At 39.1% G+C, this 26972-nt stretch overlaps 1 protein-coding gene across 1 annotated transcript; it reads left to right on the top strand.

The window, feature by feature from the left end:
- The first annotated feature begins 15821 nt into the window (after positions 1–15821).
- Positions 15822–21350, top strand: LOC149168969 (uncharacterized). The gene is made up of 8 exons (XM_089428493.1): positions 15822–16221; positions 16425–16540; positions 16834–16952; positions 17047–17209; positions 17423–17643; positions 17751–17896; positions 18341–18678; positions 18787–21350. Exons 1-8 carry the CDS (start codon positions 16045–16047, stop codon positions 21026–21028), a joined length of 3522 nt encoding a protein of 1173 aa, XP_089284619.1. The 5' UTR covers positions 15822–16044; the 3' UTR covers positions 21029–21350.
- Positions 21351–26972: the final 5622 nt, after the last annotated feature.

Genomic DNA, 26972 nt, shown 5'->3' with positions numbered 1-26972 from the left:
AGCTGCCATCCTCAAAGTGTTGTATTCAAACTCAATGGACAACAAAGCTTTCTTCCCATAGACCAGCTCATACGGTGTGAAGCCGGTGGTGGTCTTCCAAGTGGTGTTGTAAGCCCATGTGGCTTCAACCAGGCGATCTGCCCAGTCCTTTCTGCTGCTGCTCACCACCTTAGTCAAGATCCCTTCTAATGCTCTATTGGTGACTTCCACCTGCCCATTTGCTTGAGGGTGATAAAGGGTGGAAGTCCTATGCTTGATCTTGTGATGAGCTAGTAGATCTTCAACCAGGTTGGAGGTGAACTGGCTCCCTTGATCGGTGACCAGCTTTCTTGGATAGCCAAACTTATAGAAGATGTTTTCTCTTAGGAACTCGGCCACCTTTTCTTCTGTTGCTGCTTTGATTGCTTTGGTCTCTGCCCACTTTGTCAAATAGTCAGTACACACAATGATGTAAGTCCTTTGCCTCGAAGAGGGGTTGATTGGGCCCACAAAGTCCATGCCCCACTTCTCAAATGGCTCAAGAGTCACTTGAGGTTGGAGAGGCATATCATCCCTTTGGGTCGGTTTCCCCATTCTTTGGCATTGGTCACACTGACTGACATATCTTCTGACATCTTGATGAAGTGTGGGCCAATAGTAGCCTGCCTGCAGGATTTTGAAGGCAGTTCTCTTTGCTGCAAAATGTCCTCCACAAGGCCCATCATGACAAGTGAGGAGGATATCAAAGACTTCCTCCTCCCTTACACAACGCCTTAAGATCTGATCGGGGCCAAGCTTGAACAGATTGCCCCCGATCCAAGTAAATGAGGCACTTTTTCTGATGATTCTGCTCTTCTCTCTGGAAGATAGGTGTGGAGGGAACTGTGCTGAAACAAGATAGTTTTCTATATCAGCAAACCATGGAGAGAGTACTGAAATAGCAAACAGATGTTCATCGGGCATCTGGTCATCCACTGTTCCATCCTCATCTGCAGACAAATCCAATCTAGATAAAAAGTCAGCAACAACATTTTCTCTACCTGGTTTGTCAACAATGGTCAAATCAAACTGCTGCAATAAAAGTAACCATCTAATAATACGAGCATTCACATCTGGTTTATTCATTAAATATCTAATTGCAGCATGGTCAGTATGTACAAAGGTCTGGTAACCAGTAATATAGTGTCGGAACTTGTTCAGTGCATGGACCACAGCCAAGAATTCTTTCTCGGTTACAGTGTAATTCAGCTCAGCTTTGGACAAGTTTTTGCTAACAAAGTAAATGGCATATGGAAGTTTTTGCTCAACTTGTCCTAAAGCTGCACCTATGGCTTTGTTCGAGGCATCAGTGTGGATGTGGAAAGGCAGGGCCCAGTTTGGACCTCTCAAGATTGGGGCTGACACCAACTTGTCCTTCAATTCATTTAAAGCCCTCTGACAATCGTCAGTCCATTTAAAATCCACATCTTTTGCCAACAGGCCAAACAATGGCAAGGCTAGCTTGCTGAAATCTTTAATGAATCTCCGGTAGTATCCTGCTAATCCCAAGAAACTCCGGACATCCCTTACCTTTTGAGGAGGTGGAACCCTCTTGATGAGAGCAATTTTGTTAGGATCCACCTGCAACCCTTGGCAAGAAATGGTATGGCCTAGCACGGTCCCTTCAGTCATTAGGAATTCACATTTTTCAGGACTAAGGGACAAGTTCATCTCGGTGCATTTGGTTAGGACTTTTCCCAGGTTGGACAATGCTTCCTGGAAGTTGGCCCCATAAGGAGTAAAGTCATCCATATAGATTTCTACTGCATCATGGACCGCTCCGAGAAGATGCTCAAGACAGCTCTCTGGAAGGTAGCAGGAGCATTGCATAGCCCAAAGGGAAGGACTCGGTAGGCAAAGGTACCCCAAGGACAAGTGAAGGTGGTCTTATCTTGGTCTTCCGGGCTGATTTGGATTTGGTTGTACCTGCTAAACCCATCCAGGAAAGAGAAGAACTTCTTTCCTGCCAGTCCATCCAACACTTGATCTATGAAAGGTAGAGGGAAATGGTCCTTCTTGGTAGCTTTGTTCAGTTCTCGGTAGTCCACACAGATTCTCCATTTCCCATTTTTCTTGGGAACCAACACTAGAGGGGACACCCATTCACTATCTGAGATGGGGTAGATGAACCCGGCATCCAACAGTTTTTGCAATTCTTCCTTGACAATGTCCTTAAGGGCTGGATTCATTCTCCTCTGAGGTTGCCTAACCGGTTTACAATCCTCTTTGATGTATATATGATGGGTACAGACCGAAGGATGGACTCCTTTCATTTCCTTATAGCTCCAAGCAAAAGCATCTAGGTGGTTGGCCAACAGACTACACAGCTCCTTTTCCTGGGAAGGAGATAGGGAGGAGCTGATCTTCAATGCTTTCTCAGGGCCGAAATCCACATTCTTGACTCTGGGAGTAACAAGGTTGGTTGTACAAAGATCCACTAAGGTGCTAACTTGGGCATCCTCCACCAATTTCTCTAAGGGTAGTGCACTGGAAGGTGGATTCTGGATCAAGGTCTCGATCAAGTCATCCTCGGTTGGGGGGTCTCTTCTAGTGGTATCTAAGGTGCACAGAGGTGCTGAGTACACCTCGTCTTCCTCTCCTTCTTCCAACCAAAGTGGTAAGTCATGCTCTAAGGAGGGTTGGGCAGGAGGGTATAGGACTAGCTGCTTGGACATGGGACCATTTTTGATGGTCATGTTTCCTGCACGACAACTTATGTAAGCATCTGCAGTAGCTAACCAAGGCCTTCCCAAAATGAGAGGATATCCAGTAAGCTTTGCCTTTGGTTGCAGAACCAGGAAGTCTGCAGGGTATTCCCAAGAGTCAATAGAGACCAAGACATCCTCCACAATCCCTTCGGGAGTCATGGTGGAGCGATCTGCTAATTGCAGTACGGTCGAGGTCTTCCTCAAGGAACCCTGAAGATTGAGTTTAAGCATGGTATCCCTGGTCATCACATTAATGGCAGCCCCCAGATCAATCAAGGTGTGAGGTATAATGGTGCCATTGATGTGGACATCTACTACAGGACTTCCAGGATCTAGGTACTTTGGGCAGATGACTTGTCCTAACATAAGGTCAGACAGTTGTCCTATGACATTGATAGTTGAAGCATCTTTCTTCCGTCTGCCTGGGTGTTTGAAACACTTCTCCTTAACCAGTTTGTTGTATATTGGCACATCCTTGATGGCTTGGAGAAGTTGTATTTTTACACACAACTGCTTGAGCTCACCCAGAAGCTCATCCTCCTCTGGGTTGGGTTGTGTGGTGGCTGTTAGTCTCTCAGGAAAGGGTGGAATAGCCTTTGGTTCACTTTCCTGTTTATCTCCCTCATCCTCTGGGGGATGAGGTTGGCGATCTGGTAGAGTCTTTCCAGATCGAAGATTGATCTCCTGGATCTCCACAGCATAGGTAGGGCATGAGGTCTCCCAGTGTATACCTGCTGGGCCTGTCTATTGTTGGGGTTCGGGTTCGGTTGAGCAGGCATTTGAGGTTGCCTTGGAGGAGCAGGAGGTAATGGCTGAGGTTGAACTGGTGGTGGAGGCAAGATGGCAGGAGGAGTGTTGTAATGGGGCCTCCACCCCGACTGAGGTGCATTCCATTGAGGCTGTGGCTGGGCATGTGAGTGATATGAATGAGAAGTAGGTTGAGTGGGGTACTGAGGTGGATAAGACCATGGAGGAGGCATGGACCATGAAGGATGAGCAGGGGGACCCCAGGAAGGCATAGGAGTCGATTGGTTGGGGCTGTAATAAGCTTGAGATGCCCCTTGCATCCCCTGCTGATACGGTCTAGATCCTTGTGGCCTCCTTTGGTTGAGGTAATAGAGAGGTTCAGTGGGAGCTTCTTTCCCTTGGTACATGGCTTTAAACCCAGGTAAGGTTGGACACTGATTTGTGGGATGGTCCTCCTCACAAACGAAACACACTTCAACCGAATGCAATGGACATTCGTTCTTAGGGTGTCTCCTTGTGCACCTAGGGCAGAAGACAACCAAGGCTCTCTCAGCTTCTTCTTTCTTTTGCTGAATCCTGAATGTGTCAAGCTGCATGGCAATGGTTTGTCTCACCTCACTCTTAAGATCTTCTAATTGATTTGCGAGCTCATGTTTGGAGAAAGGGACACTAGTTGAGAGGTGGTTTCCTCTACCTCGTTTCCGAGCTGCCCTGGAGTGGTTTCTAAACACAGTCTTGATGTCCTCATAAGGCAGTTGGTAAATGTCCCCCCCAGCTAACATGTGAAGGGTATCTAAGAGGTCTTCAGGGACTCCTCGGAGCAGGACCAACTTGAGGGATTCAGGGTCAAGTGTGCACCTGGCCCGCTTATAGCTTAGTTGGAACCTCTCCTCATAATCCTCTAAGGACTCATCATTTCCCATGGTCATCCGAAAGATTTCCCCCTTTGTTTCCTTGGACCTACAGTAATCCCGGTACTTGGTATTGAAAGCTTGCTGCATCTGAGCCCAAGTGGTGATACTGTTCCCAGGTAAGCCCATGAACCAGCGTAATGCTGCATCCTTAAGAGTGGAAGGGAAAAGTTTCAGCTTTTGCTCATCTTCAGTATAGTCATAGGTTCTACAAAGGACAACAAACTCAAACAGGAAGGTATCCGAATCTTCAGTGGTCAGCCCATGGAAGTTAGGTAAGGCGGAGGGGCTAATGTTCTTCATTTTCATCTCTCCATTGGTCTCTCGGATGGGGAAGGCACCTTCTATTCTCTCATCTTCTCTTCTATTGTCAGCCATAGCTTCAGATGGAGTGGTCTCTAACTCTTCTTCTACTATAGGATCTTTGTATATCTCAGGATGTTCACCTATAGGTTCTTCTGGGTCACTGTCACCAAAGAAGAGAGAAGGGTGACTCAGTGATGTGGTGGGGGTGTTTGGTAGGAATTTGCCTGATTTATCTCGGTTCCTACGAGGCATGAAATGGAAAAGACTTTCTTTTTCTTTTGATTGTTTTTTCTTTGCTTTTCTTTTGGTACCTGCAAAACTGAAACAGATTGATCTACAACTAACTATGAAAGATGCAGAATTAAACTGAAAGCAGGAAAGAACTAATCTACTTTGCTCAAATGAAATTGCAAGAATGGAAATGCTAGTCTACGCTTGCAGAAAGGAAATGCTAATCTATGAAAGCAGGAAATGCTAATCTATGAAAGCAGGAAATGTCTATGCTACTTTTGCAGAATGGAAATGAAGTAAACTACTTAGCAGAAGGCAAGAGTAAGAAAGTAGAAGAAAAGCAACAATTACTAATACTCTGACGCTTCCCCGGCAACGGCGCCAAAAAGATGGTGGGCTCCAGTATTGTATCAATGATGCTACAACTCCTGGAGCTTCCTATCTCTAATTTTATCAACCCGGTAGTTCGTACAAACTTGGAAGCGACGGTGCTGTATGCACAAGTACTAGCTCTTGTCGCAGCTGTCACTTGGTCAGCTGGCACAAGTCCGCTAGGGCTCAAGCCAACTTCTATATGCTGTCAGAAGAAGCTTTATGAGTGATGGACGAAGGCTATCTTGAAGGAAGCTAACCTATTTTGCAAAAAGGAAATTGAAAGACAACAAAGCATGGAAACCCTAATAAACCCTAATTTAACTAGCTTGACCCTTACAATGCAAAAATGTGAATGAAACTTCTACCAATGATGCCATTACTTGCAGTGAGTTGAAATACATGAATCTAAGCTATTTGCATCTGAAAAGACATGTTTTTGTATTTTGTCATTAAGTGGTTGGATTTATTGTGATGGTGATTTTGATTAGGGTTTGACTGTGCAGGAGCGGTTCAAATGGAAGGAAAGCATGGGCAAGGTCAGGATGGCTAGGGGAGGTCCCAGAGGGTCTCTAGCATCAGTCCACAGAAGTCTACCACGTTCGGATGCTCAGCAACCGAGTTTGCAGGCTTCTACAGGAAGTCTGCAGGGGATCCTACAGGAAACTCAGGGATTCTACAGGATGTTCGATTGTGGGAGTTTTGGGAGATGGTGAAGTGTTGGAGTGGTGTGGGAGGATAGGTGAGATGGAGATGGAACTGGTGATGGCTCAAGAGCAGAGAAGTCAGATGGAGGAAGAGTGCATGCAGTGGGTTGATGGCTGGAAGGATGGGATTAACAAAAGGTCAAAAAGATGAAGCTACGTGGCAGTGGATGAATTGGAGGGTAAACGAGCTGGACAGAGGTCGAGTAGGTGGCTTGAGGAGAGGTTAAGAAGAAGAAGAAGGAAGTGGAATGATATGGAGCAGTGTAAATGAAACAAATGACGTATGTCTTGCACCAAAAACGAGAATTCATTAACCTATGATACATGTGCCATTAAACCTATGAACAACAATGTAAAACCAAGAAAAGAAACCGTGCATGGAATGAAGAATGTAGAAGTATGGTTCAATATCAAAAGTGCATGGATGGATCTTCAACGAAAATGTCTATGTTGCAGCTTGCATGAACGTGAGAAGAACTGCGTTTCTTTTTGGTGGTTGATATGGACTGCACCCCAATCCCTAAGCAGAGATGGCAGTGGCCTCTAACAACCTTTTTCTGGAGATCCAATGAATTATAACTATCCTCTTCTAACCTAAGCAACTGGAAGCAAATTCACCATAAACTAATCCTATTCAATCTCATGAAAAAGACTAAATTAGCAGACTGTAAATTCGAATTGCATGTCAAAGTAAAGAAACGAAGTGCTGGAATGAAATGCAAATAACATTACAACACCGAGGAGATCTATTGCTCTCAGGTTGGGCCCTAACCTGAGAGCTATAGCTTCCTTAGAAACTCAGAATGAGATCAAAATCTGCCTGCCTTTATTCATAACCAAAAATCTGATGTCATGCCAAAACTGGCTTACAAAAAGAACAAACACCGAGCTATAGCTCGTACTTCCAAATTACAAGAGTAATGAAAAATTTCAAAAAGCTCCTATCAAAGGCTACGGCCTCAGTATTTATGAAAAATGATAATCCAACAGGTTTCCTTGATTTGTGGAGCTCGGCTGTCCAACTGAAGGTTGAATTGCTGATCCTATAGAACAGTTGTAACTGCTGTTCCTGTAGAACAGTTGTAACTGCGGTTTTTGTAGAACGGTTGGCTGCCTCTAAGCTCGGTGGGGAGATTGGTTGGAGCTCGGAGCTATGGTGGGAATCACGAGGAAGGTCCCCAAGACTGTGGACATCCTCTCCTAAAAACCAGCAGTGCCACCTTACTGTCTCCTTGTCTCCTTTCTCGTGGTCTTTTCTCCCTTTTAATGCCAAAAACCTGAAAGCATCATGCATTAGTCACGTAGATAGAATGCCTACCCTTCTTCCTACAAACAACACGAATAAACCAAGAAATGAATGCATAAGCAATAAAAAATGAATGGTTTGAGCAGAGCAAGTAGGCCAAATGAGCCCAAATTGTACCAAAAATTGGGGCTCATCACAATGGCCAACCACCTGCCTTTTCCTGAGGTTCCACGTAGCCCATTCCTTGGACATCATAACCATAATAGTTCCATTAAGTTTTGTCCCATTTTCTTGCTGTTAGAGGCTAAAGACACCTGCTCCTATCCCTTCTTCTTTTAGTTACCACACAATCATCCTATTAAAACCACTTTAGACGTCCAGGATTGATATTTAAAATAACAATTCCCTCAAGAAATCTCCAACCTCAAGTAATGGAATTTGTGTCCCTCTCTTAGCCATTTAAAATAATTTCAATTATTTACAAGAGAGAAATATTAACCAGGGGATGTCATAGTCCCACCCCCCTTGAGGGGAACATCATCCTCACTGTTAAATAACCATATACAACAAATCATGTTGTTAGACCAAGCCTTGTTGAATTTGGAACTCTCTATACATAGCTTGTTTTAACTTTTACAACACATCTTATATGCAAAATGGCTTACCAGCTACTCAATAATCATTAATTTATAAATTTAGCCATCTTCTAATGGCCCTTTTTGAAGTCTTTTGATGATTTAGAGGTGTTCAATCCACGTGGATTGTTCTCTTTCTCTTAAGTGTTGCCTGCCTCCAATGTCTAGTGCTATTATCTTGTGCTCTTTGTTCCCCCAATGAACAATTCTCGGCTCATTATTTTTCAGGCACACCCCCAATGTGCTTCTAATTCCAATAAGCTATGCTCATATCCAAACAAAAAAACAACTTATTTTCCATCTTTCCCTTCTCTATTTCCTAGTCCATCAGGCAATTCGATCACCCATTTCCATGTAGTCACTCACCTTCCAAGTTCAGGCATCCCCTTCTCTGCTTCCCTATCCCTTGGGTGATCCATACCTTGGAAAGTCTTCCTTGCATCAAAAGGATCCCAACCCAAGGCATATCCCTGCCTCAAACTATCATACCTGTCATACAATGATTCATGGTAATCAATGGGCACATTGAGTGTTAGTGTCCCATTATGGCCCTGCTTCTGAAATCTGACTTCAACATACTACTATTATTCCACCTTGCTACCAACCTTGTTCACCCGAACTAGTTAATCCCATATCCATTCCTACATCATAGGCACACAGATTTCATGTGACTTGTCATAAAGAATGTGTAATAATTTTAATTCATACCTCATTAACAGTTTATTCATGAGGTGAACTTGGAATTTTTATTTTGATTCCTATCATAGCAAAACCAGGTTAGCTCATAATCAAAACCATCATAAATCAAAACATTGAATTATATTCATAATTTAAGAGTTCATAAATCAATGAAATACTGATACTTATCTTGATTTTATCTTTGTTGCTTGCTTTACACACACTGAATCGATTTCCAAACACGACAAGCATCTAGAGACCTTCTCTCTTCTCGTACACACACTAGATCAATTGCCAAACTTGGAAAGCACCCTGTGCCTTCTCCTCTCTTTGACCTTGTAAACACACTGGATCAGTTTCTAAACCCAACAAGAACCCACTTCCTTCTCTTCTCTTTGACCTTGTACACATAATGGATCAATTGCTAAACCTGACAAGCACCCAATGGATTAAGCCCAGTCGCTACCCAAAAAATATCAACACTACCAATCCTAATAGTATTCTGTCAACATAAATATATGTGTATTCCACACCTTTGTATACCCAAGGAACCCCCATTCCGACAGTATACTAGTCGTAAATCAAAGCATGCCAAAACAGTCCCATACCTTCATGTCCTAAAAACATTATACAACACATGCACATATACACAATATACAACACAACACATACACATACACACATGATACAACACAACGAACACACATGTACACAACAAGACATACACAACACACAACAAAACACGATGTGTATACAACAATGTCGAAGATCTAGAGACCACACCATATTTATCCCCAAAATAGGAAACAATACCTCTAGTGTATTTCCCATTCTTTACTGTGTACATTTGTAATCCAAATCTGGGGTCTGTGGTTTCTTCAATTATCCATGCTTTCCCCAACATGTCGTAGAGCACACTGCTTCCATTGTGCTAATATATCCTTTATCATTCCCTGTTCATAACATAACATGGGTATAGTTTATGAATCATATTCAAATGCTATTAAAGTCATAGATTAGGTAGGGATACATTTTCCCACTTGGTTCCTCATTAACCAATAACCTTTTTATGCCATCCACTTCTGTATTAGATAAGTTTAAGCATTCCCTCTTCTATAAGAAGGGATCCTGAAAAAACCCTGTCAGACAAAATGATATTTTCATATTTATATGCATTAGCATAATCATATATACACTACACAAGCACCTGTGCAACAAGGTCGGGGTTAGAGAACTCCCTTTTACCACATTATTGCCCATTATTTCCATGGACCCAACCAAACTACTTGGTTGTCATATTGTTGTTCACTCAGTCATGGGCATAATAGACATTGACTTATGTCAAATAAAACCAGGGTTTAGATAACTCCTTGTATATAAGCAAGCATGCATTAGTTAATGGAATTCTCTTCCAGAATTCCTCCTTTTTACCTTTTCTTTTCACATTGTTGTTATGCGGCAATTTCTAGCCACTTATGTTTTCACCTATGCCTGTTGTTGTGTCTAGGAGTAACTCTCCAATATGTTCGAGCATTGGAACCTTTTTCGAGCCCATCTACACAGGCTGAAGTTCCTCGTTACTTGGAACTCACTTAGTTGGTCATTATTCATGTCAATTACATGCGGCCCTCTTCAACTCTCCCACTAGAGCTTCATAGCCTCCCTTCCACCTTCAATTATTTTGACTCAAGGCCCTAAGGCCCAAGTATGTAAATCAAAATCATGTCATAACATGAATAGGCAATGCAAGAGGCACAATAATAGATAACACCACAAAAGAGAAAATAATTCCATGACCGAAATCACAAAGGAAAACCACACACATAAACAACATGGCCATGCACAAATCTAAAACGAAAATGATGTCAATCGTGAAAACAATAAACTAAAGTCACCACATTATGCGTTAAAGTAAAACAATCCCCAAAATCATTTTTTATCCCCATGAGTCCAGTGTTCATCAAACTTCCAACCATCATACAAGTGTGCATATGTGTACATGTACATATGCATATCCACATATCAAAATTAGTTAAAGACTTCTTTACAAGGCTCACCGCAGCCTTGAAGCCTTACTTTCCCCAAAAGTTCACAAGGAGTATCTTCAACACATTTAGCTATATGTCAAGGAGCTTGAGGGAAGCCCCCTCCTCCTTCTTGACATCCTGCACTATTGAGTTATGTCCTTGTGACTCGTAGGGGTTATTTCCTTTCTTATTATGCTTGTGGGGTAGTCCTTTCTCAAATGCTCTTCTCCACAACACCAACAAGCAAATATCCTCTTCTCCTTTTCAACCTCACGAAGCATTTTCTTGCCAATTCCCATTTTCCTTTTTGAGGGTTCAACTTAATATGTCATTTCTTGCAACTGTTTTTGCAATTAAAAATTCCGCTTCCCTAGTTCTTGATATTTCCTAGTGAGCCTTCTAAGTTATTCCTTGTAGATCTTTAGCTCATCTTCCAAGTCCTTGAGTTCAACCTCCAAATTCTTGAAGGTTTTTTTCCTTTGGAGGGATGTCCCCCTTTCTCGTTCTTGATGGACATGGTCCATATCATACTGCACCATGCCATGATACATGTTTCCTTTCGCTCCCATGAAATCTTTCTATGTGCTGCCACATACACTTAGTTGTTAGTGCATTAGTAGATATAAACAAATATACTAGTTACCTTGCCATGTTGTACCAATCACGTTGCCCTGCAACTATACACATGTCTCAATTCACGTATTATTCACATGTCTCAAATCTAGAACATAAATATCTCAACATAATTTTCAAAAACCAACATTTCTACATGCACATGCACATAAAAGCATATTTATAACCATGCTTTCAAAAGATTCGATTTTCTTTTTCAAGCTTGGCTATAATTGGAAACCAACTATTATGCCAAAATAAACATCATTTCATGCATAATCATGTCCTTACATGATTAAGTTTTATACTTTTACCTGAAATTATCAATATTGATTACTATCAACCTCTTTGCCGAGACCCCTATTATCACCTATTAAAATCAACATTCAAAATTTAAAAGAATGTCAACCTTCATTGGTTTCATTCAATCTCTTTACTGAGACTATCACCACTAATACTGAGGTTAGATTTTTCCACAAGCAACCAAAGTAGCATGTATATTCAACCTCTTTATGCAAGGATTTCCCCCACATCCCTCATATCACAGGGACATTCATATGCACAATCATTCCAAGTATGCAAGATCACATCACTCAACTCATAGTGCTGATATACTACAAATGACCATACTCATTGCCATGCAACCAATTCTACAAAATTAAAGAAAATGACAGATCTTTGAGGTCACAACCACCAGTTTTCCAAACCTTCAAGGTGCAAGCTAGAAAACTCATGCACTGCCAAGGCATTTATCAAAATAACATGTCAACATCGTTGCAGTTAATGTGCAACATAGATCAAATGCTATGAGTAAGATACCATCATGCTCACATTTAGTTATTACACCTGCAATTGAGCTCCTCCATAGATCCAGGGATCCATGCATTAGTACCATGATACATAATTTAATCACAAGGTAAGCATGTCAACCATGCCTACAGTTAGTCAGTCACATACCGACTTTTATCACCTAAACATTGTTTTATCAATTTACTAAAAAATAGAATGAACCCCTTTGTAGGAACCCTGCTTTCAATTGTCCATGATAGAGCCCATCTAGTCCAAGTGTTGAAATTGGATGCTCTCATACCACTCTGTAACACACCCCCTCCTAATTCCCAGCAAAACACAGGTTAGAAGGGGGTGGTCACTATGATGACCCGAGATCCAAGGTAGCATTATGGAAATGGAGTATAAAATTTTTGATATTTTTAAACTTCTTTAAAAATTCATATGGATGATTTCATCGCATTCATCTTGTCGAGACGACTCTGGCATTATAAATTTTATCCTAATTCAACCTTCGAATCAAAGTTATAGGCATTTAAAGTTTAGTGCCATGTCATCCATCTGCCACATGGCATCCACTTTGTCCCCACATGGAACACACATGGTTGTCCCGGTTAGACTCATCGCAACCACTTGACATTGGTCTATTAGATGTTGACCCATTCATGTCCGGGGTCATAACACATAAATAAGAATATACATACATACATACATACATACATACATACATACATACATACATACATACATACATACATACATATATATATATATATATATATATATATATATATATATATATATAGGTTGCCGACCCATTCATCCCCCACATTGGTCACATAATAGTCGTAAGTAGACGCATAACCCTTGAAGCCACGTCGCCATCTAATAACCAACCTTGAGGGGAAATTCCATCTCAAAAATCTCTCTCTCTTGGGGTAAACAATCTCAGAGGATTGAGGGGAGTAGAGTTGCGAGAAAATTCCAAGATCTGAGATTCTAAGATCTCGGAGCAAACCATCTCGGAGGAAACCCACGTTCAAGCCCACTAATGTTGTGTCATCCTGGAAACAAATTCCTTGGGAGAAACTGTCTCGAAGGAAACATTCTAGGATGAAACTCCGAGAGACCATGCACTAAAATGTTGAGTTCGAGATTTTACCAATACTTAACGGAAGGGAACCTTTATTAAGAGACAAAAATCATCCTCCATCCCGAATGTCTATCAAGTGAATACATGGAGACAAAAATTGAGCTCAACAATTGATGAAAAACCTTTTCTGTCTTAGGACGAATTCTTAGAGGAAACTCTCCTAGAAGAAACCAAAGGGAGACAGAATGTCTCAGTCTCCAAAATGCGAGATTCGAGATTTTGAGATCTTGGTCACCAGTAAAAGGTCATGTGAGATGAGAGTTAAAGCATCGAGGGCCAATGTCAGTGGGGTTGTGCCCACAATAAGTTAGAAGATGCTCTTAAGGTACATAGAGCATATCTCGGCTGTGATGGTTCTGAACATTTGAACCCGACTCCATAACTCGACCATCACTCTTAAGGTTCTTACATGGCTCACCTAGAGCTATCTCTACTGAGCTTTCAAAAGGGCTCTACCCAACCCATTTGACCTTTCCATATATATATATATATATTAGGATAAACTATCCTTCTTGAGCTTAGGAATATTGAACCATACTACTATACAATTGTGTTAAATCTGTACAAACAACCCATGCATATATATGTGTATATTTATGTAACTTCTGCATGAGGAAATCATTGCAAAACTATAATAACAAGAACCCTATAGTGAAGTGTGAGGCAATGAGAACACAAATCCCATTAGGCCTAAAGCACAATTTTATTATCATGTCCAGTCCAAGAAACATAAAACCAAATCAACAAGGCTTATGAGACAATCTCATCAACAACACAAAATACAAGGTTTATTTATGCCTAAGCTTTGAGAAGGATGGAAATGTAGAACCAAGACCTGGGCAGACTTCACTAGAAGACTTAGAAGACTTGGAAGGGCAACCAGACAAGGTACACAAACCAATATGGTCAGGGAATGAGGAATCTCCATTATTCCTACCTAGAATTGTGAACAATGCTAACAAGAGCTTGTAATAAAATCAAGATTATACCACTCTAAATAATGAGGAGTTGCAATGCTGGTCGCCTAATAGAACATAACCACTACAACCACACACATTTCCAGTATTGCTAAAACAATCCCAATCAACATATTGGTCATTCATGTAAACAATACAAATGCATATCGTGCCTCATACAACATCTATATAATTGATGTGCGCAAGAACCAACACTCCTTAACATTAGCATGACATTTTCCTGATACAAGCAGTAGAGACAATATATGAATCATGAGCATAAATATAAGGTTATACTTATCTTTTGCAAGTTCTGGCAACTGAGATTGGCACTTTGACCCTCCACCCAACCATAGACAACTATAGCCAAATCTTACTGGCAACTATCACCTCCAAGCGAGATTCGAAAGCTTGAGGTCAGATGCTTCTGTGGGCTTTTAACCAACAGATAGCTGAAACAAAGCGCCACTAGGCCACACTGCCTTCCTCCACCAGAGGCAAGCCACTACTCTCTCTGTGATACTTATGCCTAACTAACCTTTAAGAGGGTTCTTCTACTGGTTTACAACTCTCCAAGGCTTAACACCAACAAATTACTCTGTCCTATTGTCTATTGTACATTCTCACCTCCGATTTTGGAGGAATTTCCTTTTCTCATAACAATTGTACATGTAGAAGACATTTCCTTTATTTTTGTCCATTCTTAGAGAGCTCCTTCTCTCTGCATAACCTCTTTTGCTTATGTGTGAGAGAGAATGTCACCTCCCAAGTCCCCTCGCATGATTTCTCCTTGTATTGTTCAATGGCCAACCGCCTGCCTTTTCTCGAGGTTCCACACAACCCATTCCTTGGACAATGTAACCACGCTAGTTCCATTAAGTTTTTTCCTATTTGCTTGTTGTGAGAGGCTAAGGACACTTGTCACTGTCCCTTCTTCTTTTAATTAATTTATGGCACAATCAGCCCATTAAACTATTCGACCAACCAGGATTGATATTTAAAACAACAATTTCCTCAAGCAATGAAATCTGTGTCCCTCTCTCAACGATTTAAAAAAAATTCAATTATTTACAAGAGAGAAATATTAACCAGGGGATGTCACACTAATCACAAAGGAATGGAGTCATCCTCGACCTCTTAAATCCAAGATGACTATGGTTTTGATGAGTTAGAGGGTTTGAAAAATTGGTATTGTGATAGATATTTAAAAGTGAGATCTAATTTACCTATGCACAATACAATTTAAAAGAAAATACTTTTCATCTTCAATCTTCTTAATATCATAAAAATAATGATATATTCTTTCATCCCAAAACTTTTTACCAACACCTTATTTCACATAACTTAAAAACATTTATTTAAACTCGCATAAATTAACATTTATCATAATAACTACTTATTTACCATGGATAGCTACTCTAATCAAATACCTATAATAACTATTTACTTACAATTACCTCTAATAACTATTTACTTAAAATTGTGTACATAATCTAATCCAATACGTTTCAAAATTCAAAATCAAATCATTAATCATTATTATTGTTAATATAAAGTTTCTTAGCTTCCTTCATCAAAATAGGTTGTAAACAATAATTTTATTTTATGTTGCTATAAAACAATATAAATATATATAAATTGGAAAATTTAAACCTTACTCTACCTAAATATATTGTGGTGTAAGGGCGGCAGAAAATAAGTTTGAAAATCTGAGGAGCATGAGAATACTCTTTGCCGTTGAGGCACTTCTGGCATTACATTTTCAAATATTATGCGAGCCGTTCGCAACGGATAGCCACGACGATAATCTCCTCTGCCTCGCTCTTTCGATCTTCTCCGTCTCCAGTTTCACAGAGCAGCAATTTCTGCTTCCTTTCTTACTGAATCGCTCTTGGCCGTTGTATATATCAGCTCGAAAAATTAGGAATTGAAGGCAAGGTAGCGCACCATGTTTGCAAAACAAGTGTTGACAGAAGAAGAAAGAAGAGTGGATCCTGAATTGGGTTATCCAAGGGGTTATGCCAAACTCTGCAGGAATGCCCATGTTCAGATGCGGGGTCTCATCACCCCCTACACAGAGGGACCACCCCAGCGATTTATCCCTTATACATTGCAACCTGAAGATGTAAGTCAATTTTTTCACAAATTCAAGCTTCACCTCACTTCATGCCAGGAAAATTTTGGCCTGATATGTGGTTTTCTTCCATTACTTCCCAAAATTTGATAGTGGGCTTCGGACCTTAGTGAGCTTAGAATGGGTATTCTGTAAAAAATAGTTTCTGTTAATCTATGGTGGAAAAGACTCTGCTAACTCAGTTTTTTCTGCAGATGGCGAAAATGAAGGAGTTTAATGAGCTATTCCCAATCACCGAATCGGAAGAGAGAGACCCTTCAAGTGCCAGAAGATATGCAGATTGTTTGTGGCAGCAACTTGATCATTTGGGGTTGGTATTTTCCTATGCCCTAGTTAGGGCCTAATAATTCTTTTTCTGTTAGACTTCGTTGAATCCCATGACCCTCTTGAAGTGTACCTCGGCAAGAGTTCCTCTAAATTGTTTTGGTTGGATATTATATAACTTTTGAGTTTGTATGTCCCTCGTAAGATTTGAATTTTTGCCAATCTCCTGGAATAATTATCAGTTTATATTGCTTGCGTTACATTCTTGGGACCTCTCATTATTTGCGTATTTGCGGAAAGGGTTTGATAAAGGGACGGTTGTGCATTATTGTTTCACAGAAATGCAGGATTTGATCCAGCTAAGTTCAGAATAGATCCATATGGAAATGTGCTGTATATTAATGCAGATCCTGCTTCCCCGCTTGCTTGGGAGGTTGATCACTGGTTTCCTCATTCAAGTATGAGCTCAGATGCATTTTGTGCTTTCATGTTCAAGTAGTTAAAATATAAAACAGAGTCAATGTTGAATACCAATGCCTTTTTTTATTGCAGGAGGGGGGAAAACAGTTCCCAGCAATCTGAGGTTGGTGCAATGGCAAGTGAATCAGAGGAAGCAGAATAAACTAGAATTCCTTGTACCATGGTGGGATCTACAGCTTGGAGTTTCAGTCAACCAGTTTTTGTCTGTATTTGCCTCAAAAAATTCAGATTTCAGGTATTTATTCCGTTCAATTTTTGCTCGTTGGCAATTAGTACTAGAAGCATACAACTAGAGGGAATAGCGACTTTAGGGAGTAGCTGGGCTTTCTGGTTAATAAAATGAAGGTAGAGCAATATTCGCTTTTTAGGGGTCTCGTTTTAAGCTCAGAATTGCAAGGGATTACGACTGTTATACTGAGGTCACAAAATATGATGATTGTCATGGCAGGCAGAGGGCATTTTCTTTGTTCTTTTTTGCAGGGGAAAACGAACCATTGAATGAAGTTCTGGTTGCAGATTGTCATTCCTGGCCGCCTTCTTTCCGCGAAAGAAGGAGCCAGTTTGGGTTTGCCCCAGCTGCTATAGTTACAGTACAGAAACAAGCAGATGAGTCTTTGAAGTTATTAAATGGAAACCGACCTACAAATTATGCTTGGCCTGTATCTTCTGGTATTTGACTTTTGGAACACCTTGAAACAATTTGCACTTACGTTTTTTTCAGCAAATTGAATGATGGCAGTCTTGTCTCTGAACAAAAATATAATTGTGAATATAAGGTACGCCCAGTAGAAAAAGATGGACGGTGGAAGAAGAAGAAGCTCTGCGTCGTGCAATCCACAGATTCGGTCCCGGTAACTGGAAGGAAATCAAGGAACACGAACCATTGTTTAAGAGCAGATCAACTGTACAAATCAAGGATAAGGTGAACTTTTTTGTTTGTTGCTACAGATCTCTGGTATGAGGTTGATGATGTCAGCTTAACAGGAATTATGGATTAGCCAAAATATAGGTATGCTTGGGCAATGAATTCTAGCATTCTTTGGTAGGGAATTGGCTTGGATCCCTAGAGGCTGTTCTCTAGAGTATACTCCTTTCCTGCCCCTCTCTAGGGTTAGTTGGTCTCGTAGGCCGGACATAGTCTTCCTACCTCTTCCGTCTAGGTTGGATTTACATATTTCGCTCTTAGTTTCCCAAGCCCTTATTTATTTATTTATTTCAGACTTCAGAACTCTAGTATGCTGTTGATGAGGTTTGTAAGCTCGACAGGGATTATGTATTCAATAAAGAACAGACATGCAAATCAAGATTAGCTTTTCCTTGTTTAGATTCTCAGATGAATGCCTAAGTTTAATGTGGGCATATGCAGTATCGACAAATGAAAGGAGACTGGGAACTAGAGAAGGAGAATAGAGGAGATGATCTTTCAAATAAGGAGTCAATTTTGTCTAGGGCTGTTCAGAAAGAGAACAGGTTGAAGAAAATTAGAGAACATGAGATTCAGGTAAAGGAAGAGGAAATTTTCCAGTTAGATAAGCAGTTGAAAGAACTACAAGAACAAAATGAAGCCGAGGGTCTGGCGTTAGAAGATTTGGAATCTGTATTGATTAAGCACAGGAGAAGAGTAGAGAAGCAAAGGCGATGGTCTGAAACGCAGTCCTCATATAGGATGTGCTTGGAGAAAATGATAAGAGATGCCATGCACCAGTAAGTATATCTAATTCTTCTTTACATTAGTTTCCTTCAATGAATTTTGAGATATTTAGTCCAAAGAATCTAATGCATCATTGTGTATGGATGGCATTCTGAACACAGAAGCATTGTCTATAAGGAACAAGGAAGGTTGAATCAAGCTGCCTGCAATGCCCTCATGGCAAGGCTGGAAACACAGAAGGCTACATGCGATGCATCTGAGATGGAACTTATCAAGAAAATCAAACAGAAAGAAGATCTACAGTTGCTACTCCACCCATGTATGGAACAGGCCAAGAAAAGGCTTCAAGGTGATGATACTTCAAGTTGCTCCAAGGAAAACATCAAAAAGGAATTGGAGGAATTGCCGAATTGCTACCCTACAGATACTGGATGTGCTCATTTTACAAATGTAGCTGCAGCTGATGTCAAGGAAGCGCCTCATACAGTAGTGAAGCACGAGGAAACCTTCCTCCCTCTTCGTGAGAGTAAGGAAGAGTCGAGACTGTTTCCTAAAGAAGAGCAAGCAGAAAGCAAGGCTAATATGTACCTAATTGCTCCAAAAGAGCAGTGCAGGGCAGAGATGGAGATAGTGAAAAATGGACCAGCTTTATCTGTTGCAAACATGGGCAAGAGAGTTAACGAAAAATCTAGGCTGTCAGAAGCAGAGGAGAGTGACTTAGATGTCTTGATTGTTGGTTATGAGTATGAAGGGGTTAGAGCTAGAGCCAGAGAAGCTGAATCTGTTGGAGAGAATCTTAGCATTGGCACGTTATCAGATTTCAAGCAATCCAAATTTGAAGGTTGGCTGAAAGAGGACTGTGCATCGATGGTAGGAGAAAACAACAGATTGAGCAAACAGAGCAAGGTAGCAAAGGAAGATCGAGCCTGTAAACCCCTGGAGGATGATCAGTTAGATAAAATGTTTGGAGATGAATTAGCAATACAAGGACAAGCAGAGGCAGTTATTGCAGGTACAATTACAGGGGAAGAAAAATATGATGAATATGAAAGAATTGAAACGGCTGGCCAATCTAGTTTAGATAACTGTTTGCAGACATCACTTCTGAATCCTCAGCCAGGAGAGGACTCAGAACCAAAGAATAATATACTTACAGCAACACATGATGGTTTCACTGCAACTCAAGTTGATAAGTCCAGCAAACTCACCTCCAGATCACCCCCTCACCAGAAGACTCCTAGCTTTGAAGGTTCTGAGGAGAAGAAAGATATAAGGCACAAAAATGCTGGACATGTAACTGAAACTACTTTGACAATGGCAGAAGTTCCAATGCTTCCCTCTAGTATAGAAATGGCAGCCAATACTTCAGAGCTAGTAGAAAAGTTTGAGTCGCTGCGATTGGCATGTAATGTTGAAGGTCATGAACAAATACAGACAAATGCAGATGGTATACCTAAAACAATGAATACGGATGCAGAGCTCTCAAAGAAAGGGAATGAATTAGCAATCAAAGAAATTACACATGAAGAAATGGAGAATGAAAACCAAGCAATGAAAACATCACTAGCAGTGGGAAATGTGGATGAAATGTTTGAACATGGACACAAGAATATTCTTCATCAGCAGGAGGACGTAAACAATGAAATGTTTGAACATGGACACAAGCAGATTCTGCATCAGCAGGAGGAGGTAAACAATGAAATGTTTGAACATGGGCACAATAAGATTCTGCATCAGCAGGAGGAGGTAAACAATGAAATGTTTGAACATGGGCACAAGAAGATTCTGCATCAGAAGGAGGAGGTAAACAATGAAATGTTTGAACATGGGCACAAGAAGATTCTGCATCAGCAGGAGGAGGTAAACAATTTGGATAAATTGAAAGTTCAAGAAACTGTAGGAAGGATACCTATGAAAGGAGACTTGTATTGCACGCCAGAACTCAAAGAATCGGAAAGAAGCATCAGTGGACACAAATCCATGGAGACAAATGAAAGAGAGCAAGAAGCGGGAGAAACATCAGGAATAGTGATAAGAAACAATGTTGAAGACTGTTTGCAGGAAAGAGAAAGAGAGTGCAGATTACAGAGAAGCGAGAGTGTTCGTGTGTGCTCAAATGCATATAATGCTACTTCTTCATTTTGGGGTGTGCGGAGAACAGGGGGAGAGTCCGAAGGAAGGAATACGGTGTTTAGAGAGGTGGTCCAGAGTGGAGAAAATGGAGAATTGGACGAAACCAAAAGAGCAGGAGATGAGGATGGTCATGGTCATGGTAATCAGGGAGTGATGTTGCTGAAGAATGGCCTGAACGCATCGATTAAGACCTGTACCCATGTTTGGAGAAAGGCAATCAAAAGATTAGAGGGTGTAGCGACTGGAACAGATCACAACAGAAACGTTTAATTGATAAATATTGTGGATTTTACTTCTGCTCGTTTCTTTTAGAGTCTGTCAGCAACTGTCTATCTGTTCTGAATTTCTGGAGAGGTTTGAGATTCAGATTTTTGCACAGGACATCTTTAACAGTTCAGTTAGAATTAATCAGCTACGAGCTGATTACTTTCAATTTTGCCTTTGTTCATTCATTATGTTGATACAATTGCCAAAAAAAATGTAGAGTTTGTAGCCTTATAGACTTGATTGTTACATATAGACAGTAAAGTGTCAAAATTATAGCTCAACGGAATCACCTGAAAAAAACTTCAACGCCAGTAAGAATGATATAGTTCCAATTACTTTCAATTTTGCCTTTGTTCATTCATTATGTTGATCCAATTGCCAAAAAAATGTAGAGTTTGTAGCCTTGTAGACTTGATTGTTACATATAGACAGTAAAGTGTCAAAATTATAGCTCAACGGAATCACCTGAAAAAAACTTCAACACCTGTAAGAATGATATAGTTCCAATTTCACTTTTGCTATTAACTTAGTAAGATTCATTATCATTTCAGTTCGGATTCCATCAATTTACTATCAGTTTTGACTTTGGAGCTCGTTTTTCTCCTATTGCATAAACAATTGTGTGACAAATAATTCTTGATATTGACGAGGGTCCCAGAACTGCAAGAACATTGTATGCACTTTGCAATGCATTTAAATATACCTTCCATTCACAACATATCATGAGATTCTAGGTCTTTTGATCTCCTTTAATATTTACTATTTTAATTATGTAATGTTGCTATCTATTATTTTAGATATGTATGTGCTCGACTATATATTTTTTAAAATATTTTTATATTTACATAACATTATTTATAACACAGAAGAAACAAGGAAATCGGTTAAATAGATTTGAAATATATAATTATTAAAGTAGTTATATGTTTCTGATTTAGATAAAATTAAAACAAATAAAATATTGAAATTGTGTTAATAATTTTTTGGAATAATTTGTGTAATGGATTTATAATCATCAAGAATTAGGTGGACACCGCTCATCATCAAGAATTAGAAAACCAATTGATGAAATTGCCTTTTTATAAATATTGATAAATCTACAAAATAAATATTTATACACAATCAATCAATTACTGAATATAATAATTTTTAAAATCTTAAAAAACATATTTATTTCACCCATTCATATTAATAATATAATTTTTAAAAAATATTTTAAAAATTATATTCTTCTAATCTAAAAGAAATAAACATTATTCATATAAAATTATACATATATAATTAATTTAATAAAAATAAATATATTTAAATTTACTGGATTAATATTTAATTTTTATTTGTCAACAAACTTAATAATAATAAATAATAATATAGTTTTAAGTCATATAAATAATAATATAGTTTTAAGTCATATTAAATTTGTGTAAGAGATTCTCTCCTTTGTGGTATAAAGGACTTGCTTTCATACAAAGATTTGAGTGCTAAAATTTATACAGGTAAACATACTCTACCCATCTTAATTTTGAGTCTATAAATTTTTAGGAAAAAACTTATATAACTATCCTTTAAAATATGCAAAATATTAAGAAGATAAAACCAGTACTTGCAAATTTTACTATATTTACTCTATTAATATATCTCATCAAGTAAGAAGTGCCAACCAAGTTGTGATGGGGTGAGATGTGACATTGTTGGGTTACTTGAACCAACTAATGGAGGATGAATTTCTTTAAAATATTAATAAATCATGGTTTTTTTTAGGCTAATATTATATTACATATGATTACATTGTTCACCCAAGGAGGACTTGTATTTGATTTTACAAGTTTGTATATAGTTATTGCAAAAAAAATTGAAGTCGTGGAACTAGTTAGTGTTTTTTAAAATTGGTGAATATTATTCATCTACTCAATTATTTAGTACTGAATGTTGCATGAGGGTGTGTCTCTAGCATTATATTATTATTATTATTAATAATTTGATAATGCATATCCACTCTTATACAACATTCATAACTACTTAGTAAAGTATTGAATATTCACCATGAAGATAATTAAAGATTGTTGAGATATGCCATAATTAAGTTATTTGAGAGTAACAAGAACAAATTAACTTATTTTTGAATACTATTTATCTATGATAAGTTGAGCTAACTTTACTTGATTTGACAAGTTCATGTAGTAGAGTACTTAATATTCACCATAAAAATAATTAAGGATTGTTGATATATGCCACAATTGAGTTATTGGAAGGTACTGACAATAAATCAAGTTATTTTTTAATGCTATTATCTATGATAAGTTGAAGTAACTTTACTTGATAATAATTTGTAAACTGTCATGGATATTCCATTGGACAATTTGTCATAACAAATCTTTGAAAAAAAATCCTTTTAGATTCCATATTTGTTATTAATTATTTTGTTCTTTATGCATGCAATAGATAATATGCAAAAAATATAGAACATGCAAATACAATTAGGCACAACCACAATAAGCACCAAGATATGATTTGGGAAACCCTTTTGGGAGAAAACCTAGCTAGAAGGTGAGACTACTTTGCTCTCTTTTGTTTGGAATAGAAATGGTGCATGTATAGAGGAGAAGGTACTTTCTATGGAGTTGTGTGAAACCCGTGGCCCGTAGAATGCTATATAACACAACCCCCTTGTTACGAGGCTTGTTGGTACAACAAAGAATAAGGTACTTTCTATGGAGCTGTTTGAAACCTGTGGACCGTAGAATGCTATATAACACAACCCCCTTGTTACTAGGTTTGTTGGTACAACAAAGAATACATCTTCTTGCACTAAAGACCAATGCACATGTCTTTGTAAATTGGCAATTCTCTTCTTGATACAGGCCCAATTATGCATCTGCTTAATTTATGACTTAATGTGAACCCACAATACCCAGTTTACTTAGCATGGCACTTCTTTCATACCCATAAGGGGATATATCCCTATGGGTATATATCCCTCTTTGTAACACTAAAAGGGTTAACCTACAAACCCTAATAAAAACCCTATTACAAAACACTGGCTGCAAGTCTTCACTAATAGGCTTGCAAGGAAGTTTAAACCCTTTCTTTTGCATGACTTAGTGGTGGATTTTCCGGTTTAATGCATTTTTCAGGCTATTCCTCACATATCGACACATCCATATGTATTCAAGTGTTGGGGCTTACCTTGCAGTCTGCCATACAATGCCTTACCTCCTTATTACTTTAGCACCTCGTGACCATCACTCATGACCGAGTTCTTTAAAACTCCGAGCCCGACCTTTTACATATTGTGTAATTCACAAAGCATATGAGCTACAACCTTCTGGTTGACTCACCTAAAACTAAGTTACCAGAAAACGGATACGGGAACGGATACGGGTACGGGGTTTGAAACGGATACGGCAAATTTTCAAAAAATCTGGATACGATACGGCAGGAAACGACACATAATAAATATATAAAAATTTAAAATATATATATATATATATATATATATATATATTAAAAATAAAAAATTCATATTACCATTCATATTTCAGAATCTAAATTATCATCTATGATCTATCATGATTCATGATTCATCATCATCAATTCAAGTTTCAACTTTCAACATATGCCATATGGCATAAACATTCAACATTGCCATCATCATTAACGATTATTATAACATTCATGATTCAAGTTTCAAGTTTCAACATATCATCAGACATCAAGTTTTTGTTTCAAATTTCAAACATCAAGTTATCAACATGACAAGTTACAAACTTACACAAACACCATCATTACCAAAATTAATAATGCATACTAATTACTACATACTATGATAATGAAAGTACAAATTTCAAAATGAACTATGACTGGCAGTCTACTATCATAATATCATTACTCATAATTCATATGGTTGTCCAAAAGTTTAAAAGTTAAAAGTTAAAAGTTAAAACACCATCATAAATTACAAATTTTACATATCATCAAATATGTCTTCATTCATGCCACTATAATGTTCCACTTCCACATCCTCTCTAGAAGTGGCACTGGGAGTGGGAACATTGCTTCCATGTACACTTGAAGATGCACCTATTCCCAGTGATGGCTCCAAATCAAACAAACTCATGTGAGACATGGCATTCAATGTCATATCCAAGTCAGGCAACTCTGGTTCCACGTCCCATAATTTGTTGGGCCCAAATTTGTATTCATCTCTCTTGTGTGGCAGAAGGCGAAGGTTTGAATGAATATACACTAGTTCCTCAGCCTTCTTAGAGCCCAATCTATTTCGCTTCACTGAATGGATGAAGCCGTATGTACTCCAGTTCCTTTCTGCTGAAGAAGAACTAGCAACCTGTGACAAGACCTTGATGGCCAATTTTTGGATATGTGGAAGTGCCCCACCATAGAAGTTCCACCACTCAATTGGACTTAATCTGCTCTTGTCCTGCATACACTCAATATCACAACCCCAACCCTCCGATCCCACAAAATGAGAAAACTGTGCACGAATCCGAAGCCCAATTTCAGGATCTACAAAAAGCTTCCTAAAAGCATTTTTAAATCCTTCTGCGACTTCTAGGTCTTTGTTTGGTGCGCTTCTTTCTGGATCACGTAGCAACTCTGCAGCATAATATTTTGGATTCAGTGCATAGGCTAAAAGGTGCAATGGAGTGGTCATCTTGTTCCACCTTTTGGTCAATATATCTTTTACTTCTCTGTAAAAGATTTCATCTGGGTCATTCTTCTTGGCATTTATAACCAACCTTATCTTCTCTATCATGGAATCAATGCCCTCATACACCTCTCCCAGATTAGGCATATCTGTGTCAAACATACGGAGCAAATCCACAATTGGCTTAGTAAATGCCAAGAGGTACTCCACCTTATCCCACCATTCATCATCAACAACCAACCGTTTCATTGCTTGTGCTCTATCAGATTGGGATTGCCTCCATTGATTCCAAAGAGAACTGCATACCATTGATTGTAATGCATCTTTCACCTGCATGAGCCTTGTTAAGACTATGATGTGAGAAGCAAATCGAGTCTCAGCAACCTGCAGGTGTCAAATTGCCAATGTTTCAAATTTCAATCAATTTGGAAATCAAAAATCATAATTTGAATCAAATTATTTGATTGAATAACCTATTATGATTCATCAATTTAGATATTTGAATTTAGAGTCAAATATTTTATAAACTTTAAAGTTTAAGTATATGTACCTTAGGGAGCTCCAACTTAGCAAATTCCTTGTAGATGCTTGGGGCATGTGGTGGTTTGTGATAAAGGCTTGAATTTCTTTTGCCTCTTCAAATATTTTTCGAATCCACTCAATTTGCTCCCCCAACTTGCTCAACATGAGGTTCAATGAATGCACAGCACAAGGGGTCCAAAAAATGTGTTGATATTTGCCTTCAACAATTAGGCCTGCTGCTCTACACACCGTTGCATTGTTAGTTATTACCTGGACAACATTTTCAGGCCCCACCAATTCAATTGCTTCAATCAAGATGTTAGCAATGAATTGAGAATCTTTCACCTGCCCCTCACAATCCACTGCCTTCAAAAACATTGCCCCTTTTGGGCTCTGAGCAATCACATTGATCAAAGGCCTATTTCTTTGATCTTTCCATCCATCAGAAATGATGGACACCCCTGAAATGAGCCATGAATCACGAATGGGGGCTAATTTAGCCTCTAAATCTAACTTTTGAGCACTCAACAATGTGGTGCGTATCTTCTCATACCCAGGGCTCTTGTACCCTCTTGGGGTTTCATTCAAACATTTTACCATCTTTGCCCAGTAAGGAGATCGCACAAGGTTAAAGGGAAGGCCATTTGCATAAATGCATTGGGCTACAGCTGCATCTGCTATCTCTCGAGCATCATTATTAAAACTCTTCTCAAGCGGTCCCAAATTTGACCGCTTTGACCCAACAATTCCATGAGAATA

This window comes from Pinus tabuliformis, chromosome 4_2, assembly GCF_031772625.1.
Source record: "Pinus tabuliformis cultivar Carrire ecotype Pingquan chromosome 4_2, CPIR1, whole genome shotgun sequence".
NCBI classification, from domain to species: Eukaryota; Viridiplantae; Streptophyta; class Pinopsida; order Pinales; family Pinaceae; genus Pinus; species Pinus tabuliformis.
This window is presented reverse-complemented; position numbering and strand designations above follow the sequence as displayed.